The following is a 22,409-nucleotide window of genomic DNA, read 5'->3' as shown; positions in this document are numbered from 1 at the left end:
CAGGTGTTGGAAGGACTGGAAGTAGGCAGAATCATATAGATGTTAACTCTGTTAATCTAACCTGCCAAAGAGTAAATCAGGGACATAAACACAGCAACAACATACCTTTGGGGATTTCTCATTTCACTGTCAAATTTTACACCTGTGTTTTGGGAGGATGGTTGTGGTTAGTGGGAAGTCTCCCCCTTTCTACCAAATATCAGATTAGCCTTTTATGAAGATATGAGTGAATCTACTTTAACAGCATTAATGTTGTGTAACAGAATCATGCTACGTGTGGGAGGGGGCTTAATGCTTACAATCTATATAGGCATGATAAAGCCTTTTATCATTCTACTAAGCAATCAGATTAAAAAACACAGAGAGGTGACATTTTGATAGTTAAAAGCTGAATTAACACTATTTTTCTTATTTTGACAGAATCCTGATATGGAAGTAGATGAAAATGGTACCTTGGATCTAAGCATGAACAAACAGAGACAGCGAGATGGTTGCTGTACCATTTTGACACCACTGGAGCCAATGTCACCACAACGACAAGCTGTGATGAATAACCGGTGTTACCAGCTGAATGAGAGTGACTGCTGGGACTTGCCAGTGGACTACACTAAAATGAAGCCCAGAAGGATAGATGAAGATGATTCCAAAGAAATTAATGTATGTCTTTTTCATCTAAGGGTTCTGATTGCAATCTGATTGTTTTAATTCATTAGATTTCTAAAATTTGAAAGGGAAGAGGAAACACCATGTGTGGGTAATAAACAAAAAATGGTTGGTTTCCTAACAAGAGGACACTCTGGTGGTTCATCTTTCAAAATATATCATGTTGGCACACATCTGATCGGTGACTAACTTCCATCCGACAACATTTGAACCATGAATGTGAATCATGTTTTCTAACAGCACTGTCTTGTTAACAAATATTTTCTTCTGTGAAGATGTTCTAATTTTCCAAATCTACCTTATTCCATCTGAGCAAGTTGACATAACTTTTTTCAATGTTGGTATCAAGTTTTTACCAGCTTTCCGAACAAGATACTCTTCTCAGATTAAGATTCGAAAGTGAAGGACTGATTATTTAAAAGTGTGTTTATACACACAGATCTACTTAAGAAGCACGAACAGAGTACAGTATAAGTTTTCCATTAATTTAGCTAACCAGGATTTTGTTGTCAAAAGGCCTGCTCCTACATTCCTTGTGCATTCAGGAAAGTAGGAGCACAACGCTTTGGGTGTGCAAGGGATACTCAATAGGGCCTTTATACCATTGTAATGAAATATTTTATTTCAAGAGTATTATGAAGAAATATGAGGTGTAATAGACTCTAAAAACCTGTAAACAGAAAGAGGCAAATAAAGAAAACTTGCTCCATAGTGAATTTATTTTAAGTTTCAAAGCTTGTAACATGTAGCAAGTGTTTTCAGTCACCACTCTGAAAGGATGGTCCTAACAGTTGTCAGACAGCTGCTTTGGGGCGGGGGGGCAAGTTGCTGGGAGGCTACTGTTTGTATTTGTCAGGTTTCAACTCTAGCTCACTAGCCTGTTTGCCATATTTATCCCATTGTAATCTAGACATGATTTTACAATCCCAGACTTTGTATAGCAATATCTTTTCTCTTACTATATCTACATTATAAGATTAGAATTCTTATCAACCGTGTGTAGCAATATCTCTCCAACTTATTTTAATTAAAATATAGGATGGCATGATTTAAAAAATGAATGTAGAGACATGCAATAAAGTGCTCTTTGCTTTATATACATTGGGTGCAATACTAGCTCTGCTAAAATCAATGCGGGCTTTGCCATTGACTTGGTTGGGGCCAGGATTTCTCTCATTATCTAAGAAATGGGAGATATTAAATACAGTATAACACATTGACTGAAACAAGCAGAATCGTTCTTTAATTCTGTTGCTCACAGCACCATCTGCAGGAGTTTCTGCATCAGTGCTTTCTGCCATGTTTTTTTTCACTTCTGAAATTAATGCTTAAGTTTCAAATATAAAAAGGCTAAATCCATCAGTAAATTTAATTACAAAATTATATTTTGCCAGGCAGATCCATTCAGGTTTGCCCCAGATTGTGATACTACATGTGTGTTTAGCAATTGGCTGCTAACATCATTCCTGATTCATTTTTTGGGAGAATGCTTAACTATTTACAAATGTTATTGAAGTTGGCATTTTGATGGATAAGATACTATATTTAGGCTTTGTTTTTCTGAGGCTGTGGTTTGTAAAAACTTGTGACTTTGGAAAAAGTATTGATTCTTGTGAAAGAGAATAGTAGTTGACTTTCAAAGGCAGCTGCTGATACCATTGGGAATAGACACTATACAAGAGAAAATATCTGACTTTTGCATCTTTCTCCTCAAATTAAATAATCTAATTCTTTTTCACGTATTCTAACGTGTGCATTGAAATGTAAAGGTACTATATAAAGGTCTAGCAGGTGAGAAAAAAGGTAAAATAATTTCAACATTTTTCTGATTGAGTGGGAGTAATGGAGGCGATATGTCTGATATATACATAGCATTATTTTTTGTGTATGTTGCAGCCTCACCTAAGTGGGACTAATACCCATATGTTTGCCTGCAGCCAGAAGACTTGGATCCTTTCCAAGAGGCACTTGAAGAACGAAGGTATCCTGGTGAAGTTACAATCCCAAGCCCTAAACCCAAATACCCTCAATGCAAAGAGAGCAAAAAGGATTTAATAACGTAAGCATAATGTGAGGTGAAATTATTTTTTCTCCTTTTAACCTTTTCTCTTTGTCTTTTTTAAACAAACAAGTACATATACGCCTTGCAGTATGAGCATGCGACATTTGCAGCATATAAATGTTTCCAACTGCCAGTTAAGTAAAGTGATAAGCTAACATGTATTTGCTTGTTCTTAATGATGCTATATTGTACTGAGACGCCATTTTCATTTAATGCTGTTCATTTTTCAGCTTTTTGATAGGATGCTTAAATCCCCTTGCAGTCATTGCAGCTAAACTGGAAACAATGAAACTTTTAAAAGTTTTTTTTTTATTTTTTTAAACATACTTACTATTTTGGCTGTTTTTGTTTTTGTTTGGTGGCAGATGTCCAACACCAGGGTGTGATGGGAGTGGTCATGTGACTGGTAATTACGCCTCACATAGAAGGTGTGACTTCATTTTTTTCATGGTGGATTCTGTCTTTTCAATTTATTGTTTTCAGCTTACCTCAACAATGCTGTCAAAGTAAAAATGTTGAACTATGTGTTAACCCTTTGAGTAGTATATGTTGATATTAAAAGCATGCTAATTTGTGTGTTGTATAAACGTCTTTTATTTTTAAATAGATTACTAAAATTTCCAAAGTTTTCTTAAGCTTTTTGAGTAGTTAACCCAGGGATCACAAATATTTTTGTTACATTTTACTACTTTGTAGAAACAAAAAAAGTTCATTTACATTATGTAGTACTGGAAGTAAAATTTATATCTAAATATATTCAGAGGGTTAACTATATTACAAAATTCAATATTACAGCACTTGCCCCATCGCTTTTCTGCATTACAATTTTTAATTTTTATTTTTTATGTTGTGATTGTTTGGGAGAGTTTAGCTTTTAAGGAGGTTGACTTACTTGGATATCCTGCCATGTCTTACAGTCTGTCTGGCTGCCCCTTGGCTGACAAAAGCATTCGAAGTATGCTGGCCACAAGCTCACAAGAACTCAAGTAAGATATAAACAAAATCATTCTGTTTACATATTTATTTGCTCAGCAAGCGCATATAATTATGACAGACTCTAGATATGCTCTTTGGAAAAGTATGAGCTAATGTATAGGAACTGACCCATGCTTGGAATTTCCACTGAAATCAATAGGAGAACCATGCAGTGATTGGGCCTATAAATAAGTCTATTTCTTTGTTAATTTCTTTGTGCATAGAGTACACGTTAAGGATGGGCAACTTCAGAAATTTTGCAGTCCCAGTCTGGACAAGCATCCAAATTTTGGAATCCCTACTTAAAGTTTATCTAAGCTCTCTAAGTCTCTTGAAGTTATCAGTCTGAGCTGGAAATATCAAGAGAATAGATTGATGAGACTAGTCTGATTCCAAAATTGGCAAAGCAATTATCTGACTATTTCAGAACTTCAAGGAAGGTTTATTTCCAAAAAAAGAATTAAAGGTCCATGCTTAGGTGTAAGGAGGAGGTAGGTGATTTTTTATGGAATCTGAACCAGTTCGCCTATCCCTAATTCATGTATTGTTCTCCCCAGGTTTGTATCCCTATTATCAGCCTAATGCATTGCCTCATTTAACTACCTTTTCTAGAGTTTTCTTTGCTATTCCTATGCATTTTTTCTTTCTACAAAGTAATGATTTCCTTTCAATACTTCAGAGTGAAAATTGTAAGCAATAGACATTAGTTTATTAAAGTATTATGTTGAATTATTCAATTAAAATATGAAGAAAATCCTGTAGTTTTGTCTATGCTGAAATAGGATCTTTTAATATTGGCAGCAATTAAACATATTTATATATGATTAGTTACTCTAGTCTGATTTTTTTTTAATGAAAAATCTAGGTTATACAAATGCTCTTTGTGGTTGTATGAGAAGTCCTACCAAGAATTCTGTAACCTCCTTCAAAAATGTACATGTTCTGTTTTGGTCAAGCAATACTACAGGTCAAAACTTACTCTTCTCCTGCAGCCAGACCTTTGCCTAAAACTATGCACATGGAAAGGCTGCAGGATTGGATAATCATGTGGCATTCCTCAACATACCCCAAATACATAGTACAGAGGGACAGATATTTAAAAGTAAGGAGGCAAGGATGGGAAGGGACAGCATGAACAAATACTTGGTGATGATTCCTGACCATGCTGAGGAGGATTCCAAACATGATTGGGCAGGGGGCTACCTTTGCTCCCATGACTAGCATTTTCTTGAGATTCATATATGCATTGTTGGGAGAACAGACCCTAAAGCCTAGGAAATGTTTCAGAAAGTCAGCTGCTAAGACAGATTGCTCTCTAGATTTGCCTAACCTAGTGAGTTCTCATAAGGGGTAAGAAACTCACTTTGCCTAATTTCAAATCCACTCCAAATTCACAGGTTTGAATGCTCAACTCAAACGTTTGGGATCCCATTCCACTTAAAGACTGTGGGATGTGTGGGGGCAGGGAGGGGCCATGCAGGGAAAAAGTCAAATGAAAGCAGAGAGTGAGAAATAGAGTAAAGTGAGGGCAGACTGATTCTTGGGCTAAGAACCACATGGTGGGTGTGCAGGAGGCTATCTGCAGCCATAGTGGTTGGAGGCATCATGCGTGCATAAGACAGGATGACTGTTGGGGGAACAGGGACAGTGTGTTTACTAAAGGTTCTTGCTGCTGCTTTAGAAAAGGTGCAACATACAGAGACCCCACTTGTGTTTGTGTCGCATTAATTACAACACTACGAAGAAGCTCCTTCTTATATTCTATTGCCTCTTCTTCCCTTCCAAGCATCCCAGTCTACTTGCCCAGCAAGTTTTAGTCTCACCCTTCCAGTCCTCCAGTTCCCTCCACTCCTGGCTTTTTGTCTGATCTGTCTCTCTTCCTGTCCTGGCCTCCAGTCATCCCCCACTCATGTTTCTTGTCCCAGTCTCCCTACCTGGGCTCCTTGTCAAATCTCTGTGTTTCCCCATCGCAGTGTCTTGTCCCAAGTTCTTTGCCCAGCCGATGCTTGTGTTCCCCCAACCTTGGCTCCTCATCAGATCTGTCTCCCCACTCACCTCCTTCTCCTTTGCATCCTCCTCTCCATGGCTCCCAGTCCAAGTCTCCACCCCTGGTTCCCAGTCCCAGTCTTTTTTGTCCAGCCAGCCACAGTTTCCTTCTTACCCCATCCCCTGCCAGTCTCCACTTCCAATCACACCCTCTTCATAATCTTCTTTTTCCAATCTACTCTCTAGTCTGGCTTCTGTCCCTTCTGCATTTGAATCAGGCAGCTACTTGGGCCTAGCAGGGAGAGGATATTGAGCATACAGGAGGGACAGTGTAGAAGCCTGAACCTGGGATGGCCTGCAGCAGCACAGAGGTGCAATTGAAGGGAAAATCCTACTCAGCCCTGGGCTACAGCATGTCCAGTATAGATGGAACCATCAGGGAATTTAGTTGCTAAGATCTATGAAGTCCCTACTGAGCATGTGCAAACTGCAATTTTGAAACTCTTATAATTGGCCACATTTGGACAGGTTTTCATAGGGATGCACAAGGCACTCCCTTGACAAACATCAAGTCTCTGCTCCAAAACATGGGTGCACTAGAACTTTTCAAAGTAAAAGGCACCAGAACATTTTAACATGGCCAAAACAATGTATTTTTCCTTAGCATCATACTTGGAAACAACTAAACTGCCTTCGCTGAAACATTCCAGAAAAGTTCAGCCTGTGGCAGACACCTAGCATAGAAAATTTCAGCCCAATGGGTTAAATTTTGGCAAAGATATAAGCGTCTGATGTGTTTGGCAACCTTAATAAAAGGCAGTTGCACGTGCCCCACCTGTAATTCATATAATGTGAAGGTGAAATTAATTTGACCAATGAATTTATCATTCACTTTTGATCTACCCTATTCCCACTAATGCATCTTCTTTGGGCTAGTTCTAACATTCCTAACACCTGAACAGCATCAAACTGCTGCCATTTTTTAAAAAGCCGAATTGTCAGAGAAATGTTTACTTCTTCCCCCAAACCAGGGGGGGTCGGCAGCCTTCCAGACATGGGGTGCCAAGTCTTCATTTGTTCACTCCGATTTAAGGTTTTGCGGGCCAGTCATACATGTTAACTTTTTTAGAAGGTCTCTTTCTAAAAGTCTATAATATATAACTAAACTATTGGTGTATGTAAAGTAAATAAGGTTTTTAAAATATTTAAGAAGCTTCATTTAAAATTCAATTAAAATGCAGAGCCCCCCAGACCGGTGGCCAGGACCCAGGCAGTGTGAGTGCCACTGAAAATCAGCTCGCGTGCCGCCTTCGGCACGCGTGCCATAGATTGCCTACCCCTGCCCCAAACTGTAGAATTTCCCTCAAAAAAATTATACCTGCCTGAGCCCCAGAATAGGTAATATTCAGTTGTGTGCCAACGATGGGTCAAAGGGTTGGTATCTCTCGTCCCTGTAGGGCTAATAGCTTGCGTACTATCCTATTGGAAAGGAGAGATTCCCAACTTGCTTTTAGCACTTGCTTCCTGCCCTGGAAAAGCCCAGAATAGCAGAATTTAATTATAGGACATTTTTATGTATAAAAAGATCTCTTTTAGATCATTTGAAAGATATAAAGAGAGAACTATTAAAACTAATGTTTTATATCATATTTAGCCTAGCTATCAAATTTTCAGAATTCCTCTCCCTCTAAGCCTGAAAAAGTGAACAGATCTTAACAAAGTTACTAAGTCTACTGAATGCAGAAAAATGCAGAAATAAAGTCCAATAAAATGTTTTAAATCTCTAAAGCATTTGTAAATTATTTTTCTCTAACACATGATACAGAATACATGACACTGTAGTGTGACATAAAGATTGTATTGCTGGATTGTACCATTTGGGATGGCCTGCATAACTCACTCATGGCTTTGCCATTCATGGGTAATCATAGAAGATGCGACAAATCTTAAACTCATTTGGATAAAACCTGTATATGGCATTCTACAATTATGTATTCTCTGTCTCTCTGTGTCTTTATATACAATTATAAAACACTCACACAAATATGTGTAAAGTAATTTCCAAACTGGAATTCTGTCAGGACTCCATGCCTAACATACCTGTGCAAAAAGTGCTATGAGATATTTAATGAGCATTATTGGCTGTATATCTGCTCTGGAAGGCAAACTTCCATTCACCACCCTAGACACTACCCACACTTTTTGTCACACAAACTGTGTGTCATGAACAGTTAAGCATGTTTATTTGCTGTTCTCCACCTGTGTTTCAGTTTTTCTTTACCCACATCCCCTCAACAGACCAAACTATTCATAAAGGGTGAAATTCTACAAGCATTTCTATAACCCAGCACACTTTTGTGCTGGGATCTGCACTCGCTTTCAATATAAGAGTTTGGAGGAGTACAATAGAGTTGGGTAGTATAGATCCAGTATGTATGTTCAAAAGGGAGACAAATCATTGATTACCTAACTTGTATTGCAGCTTTTGCAGAACTGGTTGACATATTTGTATATATTGAACTCACTCCTCTCCCTTAGTCTTGCTCCTCCTCTTTCCCTCTCTTGCATGGGGAATAAACAACCCAGGAAGAACTAACACAACTTTTTTGTCTCTTGTCTGCCTAGGAGTGGACTCCCTGAGCTGGTCCACCTGTTCCTTCCTGGTTTCAGCACCTCTCTTAGTATCCTATTTACTTATGTATATACCCAACTGGCTTATAGACAGGTCACTGATTTTTAAATAACTGAAATATTCAAAGTAGTGCTGAGTCATATATAAATATATAAGATAATTGTTTTAAGACATAAGTAACATCAAAAGAGGTGGATATTGGAGACTTCGAGGAATTTTAAGGTCTTCAAATGGACAAAACAATATAAGCATCCAAATCCTTTGATGGCTAGAGCAAAGTCTATTTTGATTAATTATTATGTTTATCTTAATGCATTTTGTTTCTCAGTGCTATAGTTTACAGCAGGGGTCGGCAACGGCCGGGCCAGTTTGCTTACCTGCTGCGTCGGCAGGTTCGGCCGATCGCAGCTCCCACTGGCAGTCCCAGGCCAATGGGGGCGGTGGGAAGCCTCGGCCAGCACATCCCTCGCCCGCGCCACTTCCCACAGCCCCCCATTGGCCTGGGACGGCGAACCGCAGCCAGTGGGAGCTGTGATTGGCCGATCCTGCCGACGCGGCACGTAAACAAACTGGCCCAGCCTGCCAGGGTGCTTACTCTGGTGAGCCGCGTGCCAGAGGTTGCCAACCCCTGGTCTACAGTAATTGGGGTCCTATAAATACCATAGATCAGATTGATAGATAGGGTCTGGATCAACTGTGTTATGGCAGCTTTCTGAGGCATGAAGCCATATTTTCACTCCACAGTGAATAATAGAGTTGGCCAAACTCTTTCTTGACATCCACCCATTCCAGTTGCAGTGGCATACTGGAGAATTTCATGCTGATGGATGCCATGCAGTTTATATGACTCTCCAGTCACACAAAGTCTAAGCATAAACATGTCTCTCTCAGCAATAGAAGTTGGTCCAATAAAAGATATTACCTCACCCATCTTGTCTCTCTAATATCCTGGACCAATAGGGATACAACAACACTGTGTACGTAAACATGAGCCACACGTGCATAGATCAGATACAGGTGAAGGAAATTACAGGGTTTGATCAATAATTTTCACTACTGAAGGAATTTCTTTGGCTGTTAGTTCCCAGTTACTGGCACCAGCAGAGAAGACTTCAGTATTTTTAAGTGTCTCTGAAGAAATTAACATCTGGCCTGAATCCAAGACTTTCCAGTATTAGGTTACAGGCTATAGTGTTGGTGAAACACAACTTCTTTCTTAAAAGACAAAGAGATGCTGGATTGAATAGTAAACCTCCCTATGGTGGGAGAACAATCAGCAGCCAAATAACAGTTACAGATACAAAGTTTAAGGTGAAGGGTAAAAAGTTCAGTCGTTAAATACAATTTTTAACCTTAACCTAGTTCAGGGATCTCAAACTTAAATCACCACAAGGGCCACATGAGGATTAGTACATTGGCCTGAGGGCCGCATCACTGACACCTTTTCATACAAACATACAAAAGCCTCCGCCCTGCCCCCAAATCCCTGCCCCAGCCCCACCTCTTCTCCGTCTCCTCCCCTGAGTAAGCTGCATCCCTGCTCCTCCCCCCTCCCTCCTGGAAAGTCCTAAATGCCACCAAACAGCTGTTTGGCAGCAGGAAGCGCTGGGAGACAGGCAGGGGGGTGGGGATAAGGTGCGCTCGGGGGGGCAGAGGCAGGGGTCAGGGAGTGAGGGGAGCTATGGCGGGCCACAGCGGCCTGCGTGTTTGAGACCCCCTGACCTAGTTTATTTCCTAGCAGTTACAGTGACTTAAGAACTGCAATCTCGTAGAATTATAAACATTTTTAAAAAGTGAAACAACATTCCCCAAAGTTTTAGAACTAACTTAAAAGAAAAACTTTACTTTAAAATCGATTAGTTGATTTAAAAAAGCAATCATTTGAATGGTGAATAAACCAGTCCAAGCCAAACCAGTCCTCTTTCTTTCTGTGCCCAATCAGCCAGGGCATCTGTGCAGCAGGGAGTTCAAGGAAATAACATACCCATTTCAGACAGGTGGATTCTGTCATTTAAAAAATAACCACACCTTTTATATGGCTTTGTGTAGCTTGGCCATGCTAAATAAGTCACCTATAAGACATATTACCAAATGTAACATTGTTTCTCTAAGGTCATTTCTCTGTCAAAGACTCGTGTGTTAGAGGAAATGTTAGTTTCATATGATTATATTAGATTAGCCTGATCTCTAAGACGCTTGGGGTTCAAATAAGTCCCCAGAAAACTGGATGCTTATCTGAACTTTCAATAGTCCTCCAATCCCCAAACACCCCTGTCACTAAGTAGATTTTCACTATGTGGAATTTTCACTATGTGGGGAGGAAGGCATTCTCATCATCCTCTCTGTGTTGAAGCCTCAGGGCTACTACTGTTTTCTCCACTCTGAAGGTTGAGGATACTGTGGTTTCCTTTCCCTCATTCTTATGTCCCTTTTTGCCCTAACTTCCATATTGTTGGATATCCAACCTCTACACCCCTCCAGCTATGTCTTTCCATCTCCCTGGGGATCCCATTCCCCTTATCCCTTTCTCCCGCTTCCCATCTGTGTCTCCCTTCTGAGTGTCTCCCCCTAACTCCTGAGAGGGAAGGAGCCATTCTGCACCTCTCTGTATCTCACCCACCCCTGCCAATTACTGTAGCCTTAGAGTGGGGGATTAGAAACTGCCGCTAGGCCAGTGAATATTCAGCTTCCCCAGTTGCTCTTTTAGCCCATGTGCTGCTTTCTAATCTCCAGCAGAGAGCATAGTTGCTGAGAAAGGGAGCAAGGGAATGTAAAAGTTGCTGATTGACACTGGCCTCTGGTTGATTCCCACAGTGGCCCCTATTGGCAGCAGGCAAAAATTATGCACAGTATATGTTTTTAACAGCTTAGGCAAAAATATATCCAGGAGCTATGGCCAGGACTGCAAATACCCAGGACACTCCCAGCCAAAATGGGGCAGCTGGCAAGCCAGTGGTAAATATGGTGCTTCTTATTGTTTTTAATTATTCATACTAATCAGAGGACATTTAGAAATCTCAGGCCAAATTCTCACTCCAAACTCCCAGTGACTTCAGTTACCCAGACCAGTTTGCTTTAGTGAGAGCTCAATGAGTAAGGATTGAGTGAAGGCAGCAGGATTTGGCATGGAACATGTAATTCCACAATAGTTAATACCTGGATCCTAGGCCCTTAATGGTGAAGTTTGAAGACATCAAAAATAGTTCATGGTTCCAACTCAGCAATAAAACAAAGATGTAAACATTACCAATATGTTTCTTTAAGCAATATATTCAGGGCCAGATTGTGATTGGGTTTTGCTGGGATTGGAGGGGAGCAGACAAAGAGCCTCCCCTCATCTTGGTTAATCCATGCAAGGGCCTGTCCCAGTTCTTTATGGGAGCGCAGGGACTTCTTTTTCAGTGTGGCCCTAGAGAAAGCCAGTGTTCAAAAGAGCTATAAACTAGTATCATCAGTTAGTAAAACACACCGATGGAGAACTCTAGGAGGGGTTGATGACTTTGAACCCCCGCCAGATAAGTGGATTATTCTCTCTCTCGTTCTCTATATCTCTAAACCATGAGAGCTTTCTGATTACATGGCCACTTCTTGTTCTCAGAACAGTTCCTTCTGCAGTGGCAGGTCTGGAGACTGAAGTGGATCCACCACCTAGAACTTGTATTTGCCATTCCTGGTATTTTTCATTGCCACTGACTGAATCATGTGTTACCTCTGTCAGCACAGAAGCACCATCGCTAGCATTTTGGATACCCACAAGAAATAGATCATCAAAGTTTTCATTAATTTTTTTTTAGCATTCTTCTGTCCCTCCTGTAGGACTGACCCTCGGGGAGGGGAGTAGGGGGGTTTATGACCTTGCTGCAGATGAGATAACGTTTACACTGGCAGGTTGCCAGCCACTTTTCTGTAAGGATTCTAACATTTTCTCTCACCTGCAGGGGTTACTGTTTGGCATTCTTGTTATAGCATTTCTTCTTCCCTACTTCCCTAGTGTGTATCTCTTCAGGTTTAATTGTTTTTGACTCAATAAGCTTGCCAGAAGTTGGCACTAAAGTTTTTGTCCTTCTGCCTACTGCGTATCTGAACTGGTGAACCTAATAAATAAATGTGGGGTGTATTGCAATACTCTAACAATGCTAACTATGGACCCCTTGAATCTGCCAGAGCTCTTTTTTAATCAAGTTCTTTGATGTTTGCACTTTTCTGTTCATAAATTTGATTGTAAGGACTTGAACTGATGTTCAAAGAAAATTACCAAAATGAGGCATTTATAAATTGTTGGTCATTATCTGTTGTTAATTCATCTGGAATCCTATGGTGAAAAAATTACATTATTACATTGCTGCTCAATATATCGTATAAAAGGTTAATTAAAAAAAAAACCTGAGTAATATTCCGCCAATAAGAGATAATCATTTCCATTTCATTCAAACACATCTGTGCCAACCTTGGGCCAACTGCAATCAGGAATCTCATGTGGTTTCAGTGGGTTTTTTGCATTCTGTTTCCTGTATTTATTGCAGATTTCCACTTGGATACCTTATCTTTGATGGCAGCATGCATGCCTGGCCAGAACAGAACATCTTGGGCTCTGTTCCTGCACTTCTCAATACTCAAATGGGCACTGTAGGTTATACCTAGCATTTCCAACCTCATGTTGTGTGGTGCTATGACAATGTCCTTTGTTCAGAATCCCATCATATGCAGCAATTTCATCTCTATAGTCACAATACTTTTTTTTACTTGGAGGTGCCTGGGCTTTTCCTGTTAGCCATCATCTAGAATAACTTGCTCAAGCTCTTGAAAGGTTGGATCATTTCATGTTTCTTGCTTGAGTTTGTCTAATTTTGTATCAGAAATGGGTAATACATGAGTCATATTTGCATAAAACCCCTCTTCCTTGTTTTCACGGTTTAAAAGCAGCTTTAAGAGCATGCCTTCTATGAGAAGCTCTTTACCAGGCATCTGCATTTCACTTGCATTTCTAATGTTGCAAGGTACTGCTCATAGGCACAGGGTCTGCCTGCATGAAGTACCTTTGCAATTTCTCTATAATTTTCTGAAGTCTGGACCGTGCTTTGTAAGATGGTCCCCTGTAATATCCCAACAGTTTATGGTCTGTTTCTACATTGACTAATTTTTGCCTATAACAATATTCATAAAATCATTCACAACCAAAACCTATTGCCAGCATTTCTTTTTCTCACTGGACATAGTTCTGTTGTATTTTAATCAGTGCTTTAGAAGCATATGTCACTTAGACGTCATCTGGCATAAGCACAGCCTTATTTCCTGTGAGCTTGCGTTGATTTAGGGCAGTATTTTGAAAAGTCGCTGGATGACTTAAGAACCTATATCCCATTTTCAAAAGTAATGTAGGCATTTCGGAATCTCAGTCTCATTGACCATCAGTGGTAGTTAGGCTCTTAAGTGCATAAGTCACTTTTGAAAATGGGACTTAGGGCTCGTCTACACTGTTCATTAGTCTGCACCAGAGGGGTGTAAATTCTAGTACCCACTAGCGTATTGTGCATTAACTGGTCTGTGTGGACCCTGCTGGCATCGTGGCATGCACTAAAAGTTCCCTAGCGCGTGTTAATGTGTGAAAGGGAATTACAATAATGTGCACTAGGGAACTTTCAGTGTGTGCCACCAGGTGCCACATTGGCTAGTTAGTGCACAATACACGTTAGAATTTACACCCCTCTGGTGTAGACTCATGCACCGTGTAGACAAGTCCTTAGGCTCTTAAACCATTTAGGTACTTCTGAAAATTTTCCCTTTAGTTCTTAGGCTCTTTATTAATCTCAAAATATTTCAGCACTGATGCTTCTGTAATAATTTATTTCAATTTCCAAAAGCTTTTCTCCTGTCAGTCATCCCAGTGCTATTCTGAACTGTCCCCAAGCAGCATTCTGAAGGGAGCAATTAATTGTGACAAATTAGTGATGAATTTGCTTAGATATGTTAACATGCCCATGAATCTCTCTAAGGCCTCCTTGTCTCGGAGTCTTTCCATTTGTACAATTGCCTCCACCTTCCTTGGGTTTGTCGCTGAGTATGTGCCCTACATAATTTGTTCATGTTCAATTCAAGAGTCTTTTCTTTGGCACAATGCAGTCTCTCATTGTTTTGTTGATCATTTTTGCCTCAGATCAGCAGATCATAAACAATTGCTTCCATCCCATTCAGATCCTCAAAGATCTGGGACGTGATGCTGTGGTATATCCCAAGTGCTGAGGCAACCCCAAAGGGAAGTTGCTTAAGCATGTATTTACCAAAAAAGGAGTTGCAGAGTTTTGCACTTTCTGTGTTGTGTCAGACCTACCAAAACTCTTAGGTTGCACTCCTAAAACCACTGTTGCATTTTGAAGTCTAGACACACTCATTCAGATCCACAGGTGGTGTAAGTTAGCATAGCTCCATTGACTTCAATGGACTGTCACTGATACACACCTGCTGAGGATTTAGCCATTTGTCCTCAGCTGTTCTTGTGGGTTAGCATTAATGTTCGGTTGCCCTACTTAAACCATTTTGAACTACACAAATCCTTAACCTGTTTGATTTTATTATGGAGACCATACTATTAATTCAGTTTATGGAGACCATACTATTAATTCAGTTGGTTTCTGTTTTTGCACAATCTAATTTTGCCATCTGGTCAAGTTCACCTTTTTTATTTCATATCTCATTACTAATGAGACTTTATATGGTGCATATATTTTTGTGTTACAATGATATCTATATCAATGTGTTGTTTTATATCCTTAATATATATTCCAGTGCTTTAATCATCTTATCGTATTATTTAAAAGTATTTTTAGTATCCTGTTCAGTGGAACTTACACACATATTTGCACACTACTCTCCAGTCCTAAACCACATGGAACTTTTTCAAAATCTGCTGAATTATTTTACTTCTTCTACAGACATGCCAGTGTGGCTTTGCCACATGGGCTCATTTTTTGCCCACTCTCTGAGACAAGGTTTGTTGTTTTATTTGACCATTGGCCATCATTAATCTTTTTGTATACACTGACTCTGCTTACTTTGCACTTTGCTCCAGTACTGATTTTCAGATTAATTTTTATTCATTTATTTTCAACATGTCAAACCAATGTGTTGCATAAACATGCTTTGTAAATTATTGAGATTCAATAAAGAGTGTTGGTTCATCATCATATTGTAGCTTTTTCATCCAGCTGTTTGTTCATGAATGCATTTTGTTTTATTATTTCTTTTCAACTTGTGCTGCGAGCAACACATTTTTGCAAAATGGTTACAACTGACTATGCCCTAATCAAAGTCCCATGAATTCTGCAGTAAGCTAGATATAAATTCACTGACAAGATGTGTGGATTCTGTGGCACTCCAATGCAGTGCACTGGAAGTTCTGCAATGTAATAATTTAAATTTAAATACTGAACGTTTATTTTTAGTTAAGCCATGAAAATAAATGTCAGGACAGTAACCATTTTGTTATTTTGCTATTCAGTTTATTTTATTGTGTCTCTCATTATCACATCTCAAGTGCTAGAGAGTTTTCAACTGACGGCATGTAATTGCATCATAGAAAATATCAGTGGAAGCCGTGGTTTGGCAGCTGTGTAGCAGAGATTTGGAAATTTGTGAACCTGGAGAGGAAACAGAGGCTATGTGGGATTTGGGGCATATTATTATTATTATTACTATTATTATTATTTATTTGTTCTTTGTATTGCAGAAATACCTTGAAGCCCCAATTATGGGCCAGGACCCCATTGTGCTAGGTGCTGTACAAACACAGAGCAAAAAGACAGTCCCTCCCCCAAAGAACTTATAATCTAAGTAATTTATATTTAAGTATATTATATATAAGTATATTAGCTACATGTTTCTGTTAAAATGATTAGCAGTGAAATAGTCAATATTATGGACATTTAAATGTCATCTTTGGGTTTCAGAGTTAATACCACATTTTGATGACTGAGAGGAGTTCATACTCCATAGAGCTATTATTTCAAGCTGTCTGCAGACTAAGGAACACATTGCTATATCCATTTACAATTAGTGCATGATTTCAAGGTTATCTTTACCACCATTGGGGCTAGAAACTTTTTTTTTTTTTTCCAAAAATAAAATAATAGATTCTGAAGCACTTTTCTGCAACAGGAAATGGGAAAGGGGTGAATTCTGCATCACATTCTGTGGCTTCCTTGGTCATACCTGCCTTATAGATAAATAGTGAACTTGATTCCCAAGGCCAGTCAATCTGATACTTTTCTTGAGCACTTAATTCACACAGCAATCTTTTTTTAAAAAGAGAATAAATGTTTGAAAATCACAACACATTCAGTTTACTTGCCAAGCCATGAGTTTAGGGATCTGTTTTCCTCCTGTATAAGGTGATGACATCTAAAACATATAATACAGTGAAGTGTCAAGAGCAGTCTGAATGCAGAATTCAGGACTTGTTAAGTAAATAAGAAATAACAGATTTTCAAGACATTATGCTGTAAACCTAAATTTTTAATGTAAATCTGCACACCTATTCTGAGGGACTTAGACCTAATTAATTTTTTACAAACATTTTGAAATTCAGTCTTAAATACCTGGGACATTCACTAAGAGGAATTAAATCCCACCCAAAACATGCCATCTTAATTATTAAACATTCTGTGAATGAAATGCCAGTTCCAGTTAAATTTGGTTTCACCAGCTTTTAATCTTAAATTGCAAATTTAGAGTTTGGTAGACAGTGAACCGATTTGTTGTTGTTGTTTTTGGCAAAAAGAGTTAATCTGAATATAAATCATGGGTTTCTCCTAAAGGCAAACTGCAGGGACCTTGGCTGGTAGTGATTCACTTTCTTCTGATGTATTAATCAAGGATCAGATGTCAGGAAAGTGTAGGTATATTCCATATGAGCATTTACCTGCATATTGCCACTAGCCTTGTTCTTGAATAATTTCGTATATGTTTCTGTGTGAAAGGTTTCAGGGGATCGCAATATAGATCAGTTTTATTTTTGTTTATTTCATTTTTTTTTAATCTCTACAGGTCCAGTCCTGCTAACTCTCATTCACAAAAGAAGGCCTTCAATGATGCTAAGACCTAATCAGAGACCTGATCCAAAGTCCATTACAAATCAATGAAAAAGCTCCCATTGACATCAGTAGACTGGATTTGGCCCCATATGAGTAAGGGTTTGGGGATCAGGTTCTATTGCTGTGAGTGCCTAGATCTCCCTGAGCAACAATATTTTAATGGAAAGAAAACAATATCATAGGGCCAAAGTCTGTTCTCTCAGCTCATGCTAGTTGAGTCTACAAGTCCAAAAGCAAAATTTGCAGACTGTATTCTTTCCAAAAGCAGTTTCAGATGGTGTCTTTTGTTCATGAAAGAATGCTGTCATAGACAAGAGCTGGCTGAACAATTAGCTTTTTTAGAAATAGTGTATAATTTTTATAAGTTACTAGCTGGTGAAATATACGTAGTTAGAGAAATAACTTTTGTCTGACTTCCATTTAATGCTGTGGACCTTTGAGTCTGAGATCTGAATAACAGTTAATACATATAAAACAATAGTAAATCTAGATCATATCTATATAAAATGAATTGCTAATTTAACTTTGCTGGGCCTGAGTCTGATCCCATTTGCACCAATTTTACAACAGTGTAACTCCACTGACTTCAGTGGAATTACTTTTGATTTACACAAGAAGAGCATCAGGCCCATTATCTCAAATGTCTGTTAAAATTCCCATGAATGTTAATGTACCACAAACGTAGCAAATTAATCTTAAATCTCCATCTCTAAATGTATAATTTAGAATGATCTTTAAAGCCATCTTATACTAACTTTAAGCTTGAAAGCTTTTGTTTTATGACAGTGACATTGATATCATTACCGTTTTTAAGAACCTTTTTTTTTTCATTTATGTACATCAATGACTATATTTTTAATAGTGGAGTAAAGTGGATATTGTGACTAACTTATTAAGCCCAAAGTTCTCTCTTTCTGGCAGCAACTTGTATTCATAAATTGACCCTTACAGTCACTTTCTGTGTCACCACTTTCTAAGATTTGCCACTTCTTATGGGTTCGAATGTGCCATGGCAGCATAACCCACAGTAATGGGAGGTGTGAAACTATAACAGCTACAGGAGGCATTATTGTTGGATGCAGATTACTACTCCATGAACAGCCAGACTGTACCTTCTCAAACACCCCTTTGAGATGCTGTGATTCCCTTGGGGTTAAGGGATGAGGGCAAGGACTGGAATTCTGCCTGGCCATCATTCAGGCTGCACAAGGGAATCAGGAAGCTAATAAATGCTCCTTTCCTCACCACATACTGTGCATCCTGTGTGAGGCTCTCACACTTTCAGTGGTGAAACAGCAATATATTTTATGTGGATATGCATTTGTATTTAAACCAATCTCTTTCAGCTGGGGTCATGTCTTTTACGTTATCCCATATGCTAATGATTGAATTAACTGGCAGGAATGTTTGCTGAGATGGTGAATTTTGAGAGAATATTTTCAGAATATGAATTTTGAATTGCAAATATTCACCCCAGAAACAGGATACTAAGGTTATTCCAATCCAATCTGGAAAGAGAAAAATACTGTGCAATGTTTGTGTCTGATCAAAACTAACCCACTCAGCTTAAATTTAGAATATATAATATTTGTTCATAAGCAGTTTGTTACAATCACAGAAAATCAAGAAATGATTTTGAAAAAGAAACTTTGGGATATCAAAAAACACATTGGTATTTTGCAAACAATAAATAAGGCTGAACTAATCAAATAAAGTATTATCAATTGTTAGCCCAGTTCTACTCATATTGGTATTGACAAGAGGGAACCAATTCAATGCTTAGATACCATGGTGACTAGTGTCTTTGAAAACAGATTCTTAATTTGTATCTGAAATATTTTTCTTGCAGTGGCTCTTGTTACAGATTCTCTTTCTCATGGCTGGTTTTCTATTTTTGCTCTGGGCCCGAAGGTGTATTAGAGTGTGGGATCTTTCTCGTTCTGTCCACTTTCTCAGAAGAGTATGAGCAAAGTGTTTGTAACACAAAGAGCTAGTCCAATAGCACATGCAGTTTCATAGTCCCATTGTTCTGCATAACCGTTTATCCCTGTGTATAACCTTTGGCCTTCCTACTGCTCTACATAGCTGTTTCTGCAACCGATTCCTGCTGCTATTAAAATGTGGAATTAAAGTGGTGCAGTCTTAGTTGAGCCCTGCAAAATGTTCTGCACACAAAGGAAAGCTTTATCTTTTCATCTTATTTGCAAAAAAGCAAAAGTTCTGACTCTTTTACGAGGAGGGGTTTTGTCTCTATTTACTTCAAAGAAAAAAGCAGTTGGTACTGAAAAAGCAAAGAGAACAAGGTGAAGAAGAGGCATTGGAGAGCATTATACAACACATTGTCAGAGTGCTATTCACAGTCAATGACACCTAACAATGCTCCTGTGAGCCTGCTATTATTACTGAAAAAAGAACAGGAGTACTTGTGGCACCTTAGAGACTAACACATTTATTTCAGCATAAGCTTGAAGTGAGCTGCAGCCCACGAAATCTTATGCTGAAATAAATGTGTTAGTCTCTAAGATGCCACAAGTACTCCTGTTCTTTTTGTGGATACAGACTAACACGCTGCTACTTTGTAACCTATTATTACTGAGACACTTTGGCTTAATCCAGCCTTTGCGTAAATGGATCCAACTCCTTTTACTTCATGGGGAGTTGTGTGGGCACTTGGTACCTCTGCAAATTAGGTTAAATATTTTCAAGAATATCCATTACTGTGCATTTTTGGATGTCCAACTTGAGCCAAGTAGGTCCTCTTGAAGTAAATAAGAGATATGGGGCTTAATCTCTCTGAAAATCAGACCCTAGGTGTCTTAAATCACCCACACCAAAACTTATTGAGTGTTTTTGAAAATTTGGCCAAGAACTAGTATAATGCCGCACAATGAATCAGAAACAGAGCGGGATTTAGAGCTGAGATCTCCTTTGCCCGCAGCCCTATTTTTCACTAGAACACTGCCTCGCAATGTGGTATAATTCACACTTGACATTTTAATTCAGCTTTTTTCATCAGGGCAAGGCCTACAAAGCCTCCCTCATTTGCATCTCCAGCCATACATGCAGGTCTAGGGGAAAGCTATTTGTTTTCGTAAAGTCAGAACGCGCCATTTTTCACCCTTCTACTACTGACTCTTAACCCCTGAAATAGAGAGCACCACCTCTGCTTTTGCTGTCTGGGGAAGCCAGACTCTCAAGGCTCTTCTTAGCCTACATCCTCCACATGCCAACCTGCCCCTGTCACCAGATGACAAATCCTTTCAATGATTCAATGAAGGGATATATATATATATACAATATATCCAGTGGAAGATTTAGAATCTGTTCAATATTATAACTCTGGGGCATAGTGGCACCTCTCAAGGTTGCTATCAGGCAGTATGGAGATTCTGTATGTAGGAGATAGCATATCATTATTTTATTTTACTTCCCCAAGGAGTAGTTTTAAGATGTTGTCAGGCCGATGAGTATTTTTAATACCAGACCAGTGTTAAATACCCAACTTTACCTTATTAAATGTAGATTGAAGGTCAAAGTAGTCCACACTTTTAGTAACTCTGCTGAAATAGGGGCTAAGATACAAGTTCCTGTTAACGGAAGGAAGACTATTCAGGCCAGCTTCATTTTTGTCGTATGGGTCACATTTTTTTGGCAGACTTTTAGGTTCTCCTGATGTTAATGACGAAACTTCCAATGTGACTCAATGATATTCACAGTACCATTCCTTTGTGGCTTAGCTGCTAGATTGATAAGCCTTTCCTTGGAGCCGGAGCACTTATAGTTTGCACTTCATTTAAAAAAGAGTCAGAAATATCCCAGCCTGACTCTCAGACCCAATCTTGCAAATTAACATTAGATGAAGTACTCTTGAAGAGACACTAGGCCACTTTATTAATGCAGGTCTTTCCTCTTCATGCCCTGCCCCCATCTGACCCAGTGGCCACAGTCCTTGTATTCACATAGTGCTCCATATGATTTTAAAGGTGTTCTTGGATCTGCTAGTGGAATGACTCTTTCTTTTCAAATTAAAAAGAGAAACACAGAATAGCTCAGGCATGCCAAGCCTCCATACGCTCTTTCTGTTCCCCAGTTCTCTCCTCCAGAAGAAGAAAATGTTAATGGATTGACAGCATTGATCACACCAAAGATGAAATATAAGTTGTTAAATAAATGTGTTACTTCTGCCTTGGGGTTGCAGATGTCAGGGCCCCAATTCTACAAGCTGCTGAGCACTTCCTGGGAGGCGCTGACCCATGAATTCAGTGAGAGTGGAAGGTACACAGCACCGCCCAGAAAGCTCTTAGCAAGGCCCTTACTTCTGTGAGCTCCAGAGCCCTTTGTATTTGTTTCATCCTTAAAGAACAAAGGAGCAAAACAATTGGGAAACTGACCATAGCAGTGTCAGCAGCACACTTAGCATATCAAGAGGTATGCTGCTGCTAGTTGATCGTTTCAAGGGTGTATAAGGCCAGGAGCAGACTACAGAATCCCCTCCCCAGTCTGTAACCACTATGTCAGTCTATTATTAGGAAACTATACCCAAACCTACATTAGGGCAGGATTTTCAAAAGCATGCAGCATTTGCCTAACTTTTCTCCCTTTTAAATCAATGGTGAAACTCTGATTGACATCAGTGGAAGCAGTTAGTGCAAAAATAAATGCTTTTGAAAATCCAACGTTGGAGCGTACAATAATGAAACTACCAACACATCCTATTGTGCCTCTCTGCTTCTGTCATGGAGGCACTTTTAATATACAGTCATAGAATCATAGACCCATAGGGTTAGAAGGGACCAAAATTGGACACAGTACTCCAGCTGAGGGCTAACCAGCACCGAGTAGAGCAGTACTATCCCCTCCTATGACTTGCATGCAGTGCCTCTCCTAATGCAACCTAAAATTGCATTTGCTTTTTTTGCAACAGCATCATCTTGCTGACTCATGTTGAAGTTGTGATCCACCACAATTCCCAGATCCTTCTCAGCAGTGCTGCTGCCAAGCCAGT

General features: G+C 39.2%; 1 protein-coding gene across 11 annotated transcripts in view; it reads left to right on the top strand.

Moving 5' to 3' along the window:
- Window positions 1-22,409, top strand: part of MYT1L (myelin transcription factor 1 like) — a 382,005-nt gene that overhangs the window by 301,131 nt on the left and 58,465 nt on the right. For 7 of the 11 annotated variants that reach the window (XM_054024374.1, XM_054024379.1, XM_054024378.1 and 4 more), the window contains 4 exons: window positions 421-657; window positions 2,601-2,722; window positions 3,091-3,153; window positions 3,643-3,711. In XM_054024374.1, coding sequence (XP_053880349.1) covers window positions 421-657; window positions 2,601-2,722; window positions 3,091-3,153; window positions 3,643-3,711 — 491 coding nt within the window. The remainder of the gene's footprint in view (window positions 1-420; window positions 658-2,600; window positions 2,723-3,090; window positions 3,154-3,642; window positions 3,712-22,409) is intronic. The other 4 variants (XM_054024376.1, XM_054024375.1, XM_054024373.1 and 1 more) reach the window with 1 other exon arrangement.

The sequence above is a fragment of the Malaclemys terrapin genome, chromosome 3 (assembly GCF_027887155.1).
Source record: "Malaclemys terrapin pileata isolate rMalTer1 chromosome 3, rMalTer1.hap1, whole genome shotgun sequence".
Taxonomy (NCBI): domain Eukaryota; kingdom Metazoa; phylum Chordata; order Testudines; family Emydidae; genus Malaclemys; species Malaclemys terrapin.
Note: the sequence above shows the minus strand (reverse complement) of the source record. Positions and strands in the feature narration are given on the sequence as shown.